This window comes from Hemibagrus wyckioides, linkage group LG04, assembly GCF_019097595.1.
Source record: "Hemibagrus wyckioides isolate EC202008001 linkage group LG04, SWU_Hwy_1.0, whole genome shotgun sequence".
Classification (NCBI taxonomy): Eukaryota; Metazoa; Chordata; class Actinopteri; order Siluriformes; family Bagridae; genus Hemibagrus; species Hemibagrus wyckioides.
The window spans coordinates 26,409,512-26,422,264 of record NC_080713.1 but is presented as its reverse complement, the minus strand read 5'-3'; the positions used below and the strand labels follow the sequence as shown (position 1 = coordinate 26,422,264).

The window sequence follows — 12,753 nt, the reverse complement described above, 5'->3', positions numbered from 1 at the left end:
TTTTTGCCCGAATGATCGCGTGCAGTAGTTTGTCTCCGGTGAGCGCGCGATGCGGAACACTTCTGTTTCAGAGGCTGAAAACTGATCCTGATCCCGGAGAGCGGACGGCGCGAGCGCGAGCGCGTGCACTTACCGGCAATACTCATTACGGGCGCGCGCGCTGGAGCCGGAACCATGCGCATTCAGTTAGAAGGTAAACATGATCATAATAAGAGTACATAATGACGCGTCTTTTACTTCTTCTTGTTATAATAATAATAATAATAATAATAATAATAATAATAATAATTATTATTATTATTATTATTATTATTCAAGCTCCTTCTGAAAGGGCAGCTTATTAATGGTTTATTTTATGTACAAATAAAATGTTTATTTTATATTAAATACTTTAAAATACAAAATTTATTTATTTATTTATTTATTTATTTATTTATTTATTTATTTATTTATTTATATGTGGAATCACAACCAACCCCCAACAAAAATAGCTGTGTTTAGTCAATGATTAATCTTGTCCTTTTATCCACTTTCAGCCACAGTTTAAGTTACAATACTGCTTTTTCCCCCTTTAACACCCTGCTGTAAATCTCTGAAAGCTCTGCCTGTGCTCTGTGAGTGTATGAAGTTCCTTGCTCTCCGTCCGCTTAACCACAACTCAACCACATGACTCCTTTTTTATCTTGAGCTTGCTCTCAGCTTATCTCAGGCACTTTAGATGGATTGTGAGAGGCATATCGAACATTTTCCACCTTTTAATAAGTGTAAACAGCGCTTTATTGTGGGGAATTGTATCTGCAAACAGTTCACTGGGTTTAGCTCTGTGTGAGAACTGCAGTGTGCTGAGTCAGGGTCTCGGTGCAAGGAGGGTTCACGGTGTAGAGCTTTATCCATGTGAAATGACGCTGTTAACCGTGATTAAACACATGAGGATAGGAGTGTGGTTTGAGTGTGTGGCATATGAGCTCTATCTTAGTGTTTGATCTGTCTCAAAAGTATTGGCACACATGTAGTTTACCTTGTTGATTCTTAAAATGGCATCCAGTGATCCACAGGGGTTCATGAACCATAGCCGGGGGTCTTTAAATAATTAACATAGTGGAATCAAACTGATTATCATAGGGTTCTTATATTCATTAGGGTATTTGACTGGAATTATTTTTGAACTGAAAGACTTGCAAAACATCCGAACAGCAATACCTCAAAATCTATAAATAATGTCAGCTTCGATCTGATGTGTATTGTTGGTGGAAAGTTCTGGAATAAAAAGCTGTTCAATTTATTTTACAATTACAACTGCAAACCTCTCAAGAACATCTCTGATCCCAGATTAATTGTAAGCTTCATGACATCCAAGATGCTTAGCGGTTGTTGTTGTTTTTTTGGGATTAAGCTTTCCTCAATCCATAAAGTTGAGGAAGTATTATTTAACTTGGGTTATTACGATTATGTAATCTTATCATAGCACCACATAAGCCTGCACACACTCACGTTACAGAGATGGCTTAAGAAAGTCTCCGAGTCAGACACGTCCTCATCAGCAGACGAGCAATCGTGATCCAGTCGAGGTCACGTGGTGGCTCTGTTTTAGATCAAAGCTTTGTCTGTGTTTGCTTCGTCTCCATCTAGCTGTGATGAGGACAGATGGACATTTCCTGTGTCCTGTAATCAGATAAGGAGCGATGCGTGCTGTTTAGAGAAGGAAGAAAAACTGCACCACTAAAAGAAGTGAGATACAATGCAAGCGAGGGAGAATTACTGAGATAAAGCTGAATCTGGTTTCCTGTTAGAGCTGAATAACCGAGACTGTGGTGATAAAAGTGAATGATTTGATGTATATATCTAGACTCTAACAAATATGGAACATTAAAACTGATTATTAAGCTGAAATATTAATATCTGTGAACTGTTCAGTGATATCAGTGAGTTTGTCTCAGTTCATCTACAGATCCTCCTGGCTGTTGGTCTGGCCGTCTTCTGCTTCGTCCTCGTGCTGGGCTGCATCGTTTGTTGGCGTCGGAGGAAATCCCGCTCTTCTGACACCAAAGAGGAGGGGTTTTATCTGCAATCTGCCCCTGCGGATCATGTGTCTGTGACTCTCAGCTCGTCCCCATCCATCAAAATTCTTCCAGTCAAGCAGCAGTATGAAGAGCTGGATGGTGACGTACTGGACTATCCATCAGAAGGCAGCAGCTTTACGCCATCTGATGACAACCAGAGCAGTTTTCCACAGATCTCAACAAGTTTAAAAGTCCCTCAGAAGTCTCGGTTTGCCCTACGCCGCCTGAGCACCCCCTCTGTCCCCTGTTCTCCATTTAAACCGACCGTCCATGGCCGAGCCTCTCTCCCGAGTATCCCTAAACTTAGCCTGGTGTCTAAATCACGCCGTGCTCTGGATCGACGCTCAACGGTGATTGGAGACAGCTTCCTGACAGGTTCTTTCCCTGAGCATTCGCCACCCAGCCAGCAGGGGGAGCTCTCTCTGTCTCAGTACAGCTCCAGCCTGAGCTCCAGACGCAGCTCCTACCCAAACAAGCAGCCTCCTGCACTTCAGTTCTCCTTGCTGTTCCGTCCAGCAGATGGCACTCTCACTGTCACAATCCTCAGTGTGGTCAGGGGCTCCAGGAGGCTCAGTAGTGCAATGGTGCGTACCAGCCTGCCCCCGCTGTGCCCCGCTGCCCTACAGGCAATGCCGTCACGCAGAAACAGCCTGAGCCTGGAGCCTCAGACTCAGGTGTTCACTCTGAAGGTCGGATCTGTAGATGAGCTTCGTTCCTGCACTCTCAAACTGGCCGTGTTTGGGAAAGATTTCTCAGGTCTCCGTGAGACACCGCTGGGTGATCTAGAGCTCAACTGTAGCGAGATGGACTGGGAGCCCGATACCACCATCACATACAACCGCCAACTCAATCCTGCAAGGAGGAGAGTAAAAAAGGTACGGAAATACGTTACCGTTCTATTGGGGAACTAATACACCTAATTATACCGAAGCAGAACATTTTATTGTTCCTCAAATGATCAGTGGCAGGCAAGAAGTACCATTGATGTTTGTTTTTTGGCCCAGCAGAACCATTTTCACAAAAATCGTTTCATAAAAATGCTACATAAGTCAAAAATCAAAGTGAAGAAACTCACCAACACCAGAAACTGACGATCTCTCAATCTAAACAACATCAGTCCTGAAGCATTTTTATCCTTCTATATCACATAATCACAATCTCTCTCTTTGCCTTTTGTTAATTCTCTCTCACTCTCTCCTCTGATTGGCTGATCACTCCTGCCTGCCACTGTCCAGCTGTGTAACTGGACCTCTCTTATGCCTACAGCTGGGTTCTGATGATGTCAGATATTTCTGAAGCAGCGTATGACATATTAATTACTAAATTTTCCCCACTTCTAACCTGACACCTCTGACTACACTAACGCTGAATCACCGATAGAGGATTGTCAGGACAACTCACAGTAGCTCAGGAATAATAGGTTAAAGAAGATTATAACAAAAAGTACTTGGTACAATTGGTAAGCATTATATAATTTAGTAAGCACCAAATAATTTAACTGACTGTTTTTGGAGTATAAATATTGTTCCTTTATGTACACAAACCCTTTGATCTATTCAGATCATTATAAACAATTCATTCGTTCATTTATTTATTAAGTTTTTAAGCACAATACTTTTAGAAACCCTATACATCTCTAGAATTTACACTCTGAGAACAGACCCCACTTTTGTGCCCCCATTTACATCAAAGTTGTTTATATCACTAAGACCTTATAAAAAGATATCTTCTATAATCTAAACCGACTCTCACATTCGTGTTGATTTCCAATCTAAAGAGGCGACTTGGTCAATGGAGCTGAACCTGAGAGCTATAAACTAATCATCAGTGCATCTTGTAAAATGAGATGACTCCGATTAGATTTAGATGCGGAAAAGCTGTGATTGAGCAACACGGCGTATCAGATTTGCCTCTGGCCTGTTTGGTGATGTGTCATCAGCTCCGTCAGCTCCATCACGCTTCCCGTTTCTGAGGTCAGCGCTGTGGCTGTGCGTCTCTGGTGTTCCTTCAGCCAGGTGACGCAGGTGGATGGAAAATGCAGCTCCTGTAATAATCCATATCGCGCTCACGTGCTCTAGCGCTGTGAGAATGTAGCGTTGTAATCAGAGCGTAGCTCTCCCTGTGTGTGTTTGAGTGTGTAAATGTGTGTGTGTGTGTGTGTGTGTGTTTGAGTGTGTAAATGTGTGTGTATGTGTGTGTGTATGTGTGCTGCATTTTCCACTCTGCTGCAAGATGGTGATAGGGATTAGTGCTGAGTGACTGGAGTGGCGCAACACCCACGCTTTGTCCTCCGTGGAGAAGGAAAACGGTGCCAGAGGGCATTTACTGAGAGAGAGAGATAGAGAGAGAGAGAGAGTCAGACAGACAGAGAGAGAGAGAGAGAGAGAGTCAGACAGACAGAGAGAGAGAGAGGGCAAGAGAGACAGAGAGAAGCAGAGAGAGAGTCAGACAGAGAGAGGGCAAGAGAGACAGAGAGAAGCAGAGAGAGAGAGACAGAGAAACACAGAGAGAGAGAGAGAGAGAGAGAGAGAGAGAGTCAGACAGAGAGAGAGGCACATACAGAGAGAGTGAGAGAGAGGGGGGGGCAAGAGAGACAGAGAGAAACAGAGAGAGAGAGACAGAAAGAGAGAGAGAGAGAGAGAGAGAGAGGGAAAGAGAGGAAAAGAGAGAGGGGACGAGCGAGAGAGAGAGAGAGAGAGGAAGAGAGACACATAAACAGAGAGAGAGAAACAAACAGAGGGGGGGTCAAAAGACAAAAACAGAAAGATTGAGAGAGGAAGAAGAAAGTAGAAAGTTTGAGAGAGTGTAAAAGAGAAAACTGACTGAAATTTAATTGACAACTTTCTGTTTACCAAAATTGTTTTGTTGTTGTTGTTGTTTGCCAATGTAGTTTAAATCTATAGACGCACAGCTTTGTTTAATTACTGAACTGAACTGACAATAAGTTTTGGCTGGAATTCAATTCATAGTTTTGGGGAGAAAAAACGTGATCGTTAACCTTAAAGTTGATATGGTGAAGTTAATATGGAGTAAGGAGATGTGTGTTTAACATTTATGTAAGGAGTCTCCAGTGTCAGTACTTTGTTACAGGTATGTTTTTGCCATGGTCTAGTGTTCAGGATAGAGCATGTTGTTCTTTCTGGTTTCTTCTGAACGTTCCAAACTGTTTTATAGTAAAGAGCCAATCGTGTAGATGCTATAATGTAAGTGATAACAAGGAAATAACTTGTCTTCAGTACTACAGTCCTGCCCTAGTCTCTGTGCACTCAGAGTGCCTTGTGTCTGTAGTTAAAGTGTATAAATACAGTAGAGGATTGTTGGAGCAGATTAAGAGCAAAAGAAAGAAGATATTAAAGTTAATCAGAAGAATTTGAGCACCATGTGGTTATTAAAAGCAGGATTATTTATTAGGGGGAAATCCGTGTTTCATTATTAGAAGTGAAGGTCAGAGCACAGACCACAGCAAAGTTAATGCATGATTAAGAAAACATAACAGGAAAAAACTCAAGCATGGAAACACATCTTGGAATTACCGAGCCCATGATAAGACGAGGACAGAACAGGGTCAATGAAGACGAGCGAAAGGACGTGAAACAGAAACACAGTCCACTCAGACCAATGACAAGACAGAGGCAGAGACAACAAATGTGTACGATGTGAAAGAAAACACACAACACGTGCTGGGATTCTTGCACGTGCTGCACGCTTAAGCTACGTTCACACGCACGATGCTTTTATCGCTGCAAGTCTCCAGGCAGTAGGCGTTCTTACTACTAGTTGCCATGGTAATGATGTTTATCAGCGGGTGGTATGATGGACGTTCCACTTAACAACAAATCTTGAGGTTTTCTTGCTTCTGAAATGAAACATTCTGGAGGGAGATTTAATTCAGCAGTGGACATCATCATCATATCAAATGATAGGAGAAGCAGCGTATGCGCTTTATTACGGATCACATGACCTCTACTGACTTCACTCTCGTTGGTATTCACTCTGGGTTTGCATAAAGTTCAACAATTCTATTATATTTTCCAATTCGTCATATCAATAGATCATAATATAATGAGTGTTTAATAATGTTCAATATCACAGTCATCTAAAAACTGTTAGATAAATGTTATTTGGTTAGAAGACTGGGGACAGCATGGTGGCTTAGTGTTTAGCACTGTTGCCTCACAGTAAGGTTTGAATCCTGGGTTTGAACACGCAGGGGCCGTGCCTACGTGGGTTTACTCTGGGTTCTCCGGTTTCCTCCCACAGTCCAAAAGCATGTGCATCAGGTTCATTGGTAATTCTAAATTTCCTGTGTGGCCCTGCAATGGACTGGTGACGTGTCCAGGGTGTACCCCTGCCTTTCACCCAATGTGTGCTGGGATAGGCTCCCTGTGACCCTAATTAGGAATAAAGCAGGTATAGACAATGGACTAAGTTCTGTCAAGAAGTTTCTATAAGACAGAAGATTATGTCACAGACACAATGCCTTTGGAGGTGGGAATCAAACCTGAATCCAGACCCAAGTGCAGGATAAAATCAAGAAAGGGGATTTGTTAAGTAAATAACAAACACCGGTAAACACTACAGGGATCAAACTAAGCCACAGAAATCAGAAGGCATCACAAATCACAGAACTGAAAACACAAGACTGGGGCATGAACACAAAACAGTTACTGATTAAGTAAAGCAGTCTTTATTTGTCACATTTACATCACTGCACAGTGAAATTCTTTCTTCACATATCCTATCCTTGAAGGGTTAGTGGTCAGAGCACAGGGTCAGCCATGATGCAGCGCCCCTAGAGCAGGGGGAGGGCCTTGCTCAAGGGCCCAGTGGTGACAGATTAGCAGTGCTGGAGCTTCTTCTGATCAACAACTACTCAAGCTACCACCACCCTCAGCAAAACAACAGAACAGGTATATATAGAAGGGGCAATTAGGGGAATATGAGGTACAACTGTGTAGAGGCAGGGCAGATATATGCGACAACACAAAATGTAAACAAAACCACATGACACAGAAATACAGAGAAATACATAGAGAAAACCCTGCCATATCTCCCTCTAGTGTGTGGGCAGAGAAATGTCCAAGCCATCCATGACTGATTATGTTTTATAATAAATTCATCAGGTTTAAAGAACACACTCTTTCCCCGAGGCTGTGCACTGTTCATTATTTCTCATAATGATTTATTCACGTTATCTATTCATTTATTTATTTAGAGATTTTATTAGAGACTTTGGAGATTTAGTAGGTAATACTTAATAGCTAGCCTTATTTATTTCACTCAAACACACCAGAAGAAAATACTCTCTTCCAGACTAAAATTGACTTCTACAGCGATTATTTATTAATTATTTATTTATCATTTATTACGTTTTCCTTCGAGTCGTAATCGATTCTAGTCTGAATTCACACAGTAGGAGGAAATTTAGTTCTTACTTTAAGATTTTATGCTGCAGAGAAATCAGTGAGTGGCATTTGTGAGAGCACACACACACACACACAGCTGATACAGCAACCACTGGGGTGACACACTGTGTGTGTGTGTGTGTGTGCGTGTGTGTGTGTGTGGGTTGAGTATATTTTAACACTGGAGCCAAGACTGCCTGTTGAGTAATAAAAGCTGTTTGCCTACAGATCATCCCACAACACCAACACACAACTAACACAAATCACAGCGAAACCATTATCTAGAAATGAAATACTGAAATGAAAAAGGGTCAGGAAATGACTTTATAAGTTAGGAACTACAGAATAAAAGTCGACTCCTTTTCATTAATCACGCATGAAGAGTCAGATCTTCACTGGTGTAAGACGTCATTAACACGGTATCTCTTTATACGGTTCATATAAAAGCTACAATACCGAGAGTCAGCTCTCATCTGTACAGCTGTTTGATTTATCTTTAGCACTAATAGAGATTACGTTGCATACATATACCTGTGACTGTGTAAGTACTTTATTGCGTATTTATTGGAATAAAAAACACTCATGATGTGCTGTTACAGGAAAATAATCAATCACTCAGTTACTCATCCCACCCCAGAGTTGAGTATTTCTCATGAATAGTATGTCCTGAAGTGTTTTATTCCTCTGTATGACACAGCAGTTTGCTGCTGCTTAAGATTTTTCATTTTTCATCTTGACTGACATTTTTTATCTGTTTATAGTTACATTTAATGCTGTACAACATCCAGGAAACAGCATCCAGCAGCTGCAACTCTCATCCAGCAGCTACAACTATTCCTTCATACCCCAGCCTGCCCCCACCCCCACCCCCACCTTTTCACATTTATACATAAAAATGAATATAAAAAAATAAAAAACGCAATAAGGAAAAACGCAATTAGGGAAAAAAAATACACAAATGTTGAAGAAAATAATTCCTGACCGTTTTCCATAAATATTGAATAGATTTCTCCTTACAAAAAACTTTATACATCCATTATTAAGCATTAAAATCTCTTTAATATCTTTATTATCAGCTTTAGATCACGTCTAACCTAAGATAACATATCAGAGTCAGTGCATTCATATAAACCTGTGAACTGCTGCCTGAGCTGCTGCTTTAGAAAACTAATCAACCCCTTCAATCAGATGTGAGGATTCAGCAGTGCTGTGGTACTAGCAGAACAGAAATGAGTTTATTTATTCACATTTTTTCACGTGTGGTTTCAGAGCCACAGCACCCAGGAGCCTTTGGGGACGTTGAGGACGTCGGTGTGCATTTCAAAGCCTTTGGGTCAACTTTTTGTCCTGCTTCAGTACCAGACTCAGGCCCATCGGATCAAAGTGATGGTGCGCAAAGCCGAGAACCTGGCCAAGCTAACACGAATGCCTGGAGCTGCAGGTATGCTAGCTATCAGACATTCTGAGTCCTGATTAATTACAGAATAATGTTTTATTATAAGGTCAGCAGCAATGCCTCAGATCCAGTGTGATAATATGATAACAGGACATTAGCCTCCTCAATTAACAATTGATTCAATTACTTTCCTAAAAGCATCCATTAGCATGCTTAATGTGATAAATCCAGAGCTTCAACAAAAGTGAATTACGTTAATTGATCTACTGATCTAAAAAGTCTCAACCAGCACAAAAGTATAGAAAGATCCCATTTGATTTTTGTTTTCTTTCTGTTCCAGATCATTACGTTGTCATCAACCTGCGTCAGGGCGGGAAAGTGATCAGCACTAAAGAGACGAAGGGAGCGAGCGGACCTAACGCCGTCTGGAACGCACCTTTCCTGTTCGATTTACCACCTGGAGACGTCATCAGACTGCCGCTAGTCCTGGAGTTCATCGTTATGCAGGTAAACAGGAGATGTCAGTCTGTATAATCCCACTTAAATAATTCATCCATCCATTTTCTATACCCGCTTTATTGCTAATTAGGGTCACGGGGATCTGCTGGAGTCTATCCCAGCACACATTGGGTGAAAGGCAGGGGTACACCCTGGACAGGTCACCAGTCCATCACAGGGCCACACATATAGACAGACAACCACACACACTCACACTCACTCCTATGGGCAATTTAGAATCACCAATCCACCTAATGTACATGTTTTTGGACTGTGGGAGGAAACCGGAGTACCCGAAGTAAACCCACGCAGGTACGGGGAGAACATGCAAACTCCACACAGAAAGGATTTGAACCCCGGACCTTCTTGCTGTGAGGCAACAGTGCTTTCCAAAAATGATTTTCAGAATCGTTTCTTCTTCCAACATCTGTTTTAATGTACAGAGAGACACAGATACATTGTGTTTATATCATTCTCGTGGTTATAAACTGTTCTTGCCTAAATGTAGACATGTCACAAAGTTCATTAACATATTAAATGGCTAGCATTTCAAATATTTTATTACTTTCATCATATCATCACAAAAAATATCAAATGTCAGTAAAACGTCATGTAATGCTATGGTAGTTTTTAAATAACTTTAATTAAATTAAATATATATTTATATGAATTTTTCAGCTACATTTGTGCAGAAGTCCAACAACAAAAGCTACATGCATCAGAAAAAGAAAAAAAAAATGACCAAATACTGGCCAAGAAATATTGTGTAATGTTTTAAATCTCTTTCTTTTACATATTTAAGCAAACTAAAATAATCAACTTGAACAGAAATAACCAATATCATAAATGAAAGTGTTATTTAATCCTCAGCGCTGTTGAATAATCAATTCTGAATTGGTCAGAAATTTGTGCATTAAATTTCTCTAGCTGAAAGACAAATCAATATAACAAGTAACAGTAGTCACAATAATAAATGACTACTGTATAGTCACTTATTCATGGTAGATATGATAATCGCCAAATTTCAGTTGTATAAGAGGAATAAAACACTCCAGGTGTTGGATATAAACACTACATTATTGGATATTTTCTTAACAGCGTGTCTATTCTTGTTTAATCTCATTATATCTCATTTATATCTCACTATCGGAGCAGTACTAAATCCGTGTGTTTACAAACTGAGTATTTTCTGTGTAAAAGTCGATGTATGCATTAAATTGGTGCATTTCACTGGTGCAGGGACGGCTGTACACGAAAAGCAGCGTGCTCGGCCGCGTCCTGATTGGCTCTGAGGGTCCGGAGTCGGGGCAACAGCACTGGAAGGAGATGTGTAGCCGAGGGCAGGTGGAAACGGCGCGCTGGCACACGCTCCTGTCCGATACGCCATGAGGACACGTCTCCTATACAGTGGGATTTTCTCACTCATCTCCAGCAGCAGCAGCATTTTACTGGGACACTGACAAATTGTGTATTTATTTATTATGGTGTAATTTCTCAGTATTTATTAATGCAAAATGCCAATGATTTTATTTTTATTTTTTGCTATGGAGCTCCAGAGTAACTGTTCAGTGTGATTAGTTTTGATTGGTGCAGAGAGAGTGTTTGTGGTTATTTATGTGAATAATGTTTAGTTTCATTACAGACCACATGGATGCGTTGATATGGCACATTGTGCTGTTTTGTTCTTCTTCTAAACCACACACACACACACACACACACACATATATATATATATATTCAAGTATATATATATTCATATATGCTCTGCTGTTCAAGCGGAGAGCACTGTTGCTAGGCAACATGGAAACATGGCTGTTTGCCTGTGACTGAGGCTACACAGTTAACTAGCTAGCTTGTATCCCTCAAGTCTGTCTATACAGACAATGTAAAAGCACAGTGACTTTATAAATATGACCAAATGATTAAAAATAACAGACAGTTTGTCTCATATAACAATAACAGAGTAAAGGGTTAAAGTTACTACAATTACATTACAAATTCCACTCACTGCTACATCCATGATGAGAAACAACCAATAAACTAAGAGCTATGAGAAAATGTGTGAGGAATAACACACGAGCTTCAGTTACTGTCTTCATTTATTTTACCACCAATTGACAAACACCTCAGTCAAGCGACACAATCTTGTGCTATAACACTTTCCAGATGTGCGTTCAGTACTTTACGAGGTCAGCTGACGTTGTAGCTCACTTTACTCCTGTTATTGAACAAACAGCCAGTGCATCTTTTTTCTGGTTATCCATAAGCATCATAAAAGCGTATATATAAACACTCAACACAATCACGACTCCTCATCTCTGTAGATTTGTACGATTTAAAGTGAAATAAAGAGTATGTATAAAAACGTGATCATGTGAGTTCAGTGGATTTTTTGCTTCACCTGTGAGAATAAACAGACATAAAGACGTCGGTGTGTTTAATAGGTTCATGGCACAGTGTTTTTAATTCTTGAATCTGATTGGTCAAAAGGGAACAACAGCTTATAGTCTTATGTCTGATAATAAATGTTAAAATTGTGGGGGTTTTTTTTTAAATAAAAGAAAACATTATATCTAATGGCTGATGTGTGAGGTTTCCTGTAGGAAATTTATGAAAGAAGTCGCCAGAAAGAGTCAGTTTTCCTAAAAAAAAGTCTTCTTCAAACATGTTACAGTCCGTCACGCTCCTTGAGATCATAAAACTCCAAACTTCTGGTAGTTCCCAGAATAGCAAAGTCTACAAAAGGGGGTAGAGCATTTTCGTATTTAGCTCCTAAACTTTGGAATAGCCTTCCTGACAGTGTTCAGGGCTCAGAAACAGTCTCCCAGTTTAAATATAGATTAGCCAGACATACACGTAATACATCCCATAAACCTACGATAAAATGCACATTATCATCTAGTGCTTGCTAATATTATGAATAGCAGCTACACTACGCTAGCTCCTTTCTACCTGTTTCCCCTTTTCCACCCATCCTGAGGCATTGAGATTGTGCCAGCTCCAGTAGACCTTCAGTGAGAAGAGGCCAACCCTGTGAGGATCCTGAGGCATCTAGGGATGGACCAGCTCCAGTTAGATTCTGCTTCATGAGGATTTTGGGTATTCAAAGCAACGATGCCAACCCTATGTGGACTTTGAGGATGACAACAACCTCCTAATTAATACACACACTAACATTCTACATGCTGTATCTGCATCACACAACTGACTGTACATGACTGTACATCATGATCATAATCACACTCTCTGGGGTTTATAATAATTCATAATCACTCTCTCCTGTGTCACCCAAATGAGGATGAGGTTCCCTTTTGAGTCTGGTTCCTCTCAAGGTCTCTCCCTCACACCATCTAACCATTCCTCGCCTCAGTCGCCTCAGGCTTGCTCACTAGGA

At 40.7% G+C, this 12,753-nt stretch overlaps 1 protein-coding gene across 1 annotated transcript; it reads left to right on the top strand.

The window, feature by feature from the left end:
• On the top strand, positions 1-11,879 carry LOC131351644 (synaptotagmin-5). The gene is made up of 5 exons (XM_058387129.1): positions 1-193; positions 1,938-2,935; positions 8,735-8,906; positions 9,202-9,368; positions 10,599-11,879. The coding sequence occupies exons 1-5, from the start codon at positions 175-177 to the stop codon at positions 10,746-10,748; spliced, it is 1,506 nt and encodes a 501-aa protein (XP_058243112.1). The 5' UTR covers positions 1-174; the 3' UTR covers positions 10,749-11,879.
• The last annotated feature ends 874 nt before the right edge of the window (positions 11,880-12,753 follow it).

What these genes read in the sequence shown, in the direction of transcription:
- LOC131351644 (XM_058387129.1), top strand. An exon ending in ACGAATGCCTGGAGCTGCAG is followed by an intron (nt 8,907 to 9,201) that starts GTATGCTAGCTA and finishes TTTCTGTTCCAG; the next exon opens with ATCATTACGTTGTCATCAAC. An exon ending in TGGAGTTCATCGTTATGCAG is followed by an intron (nt 9,369 to 10,598) that starts GTAAACAGGAGA and finishes TCACTGGTGCAG; the next exon opens with GGACGGCTGTACACGAAAAG.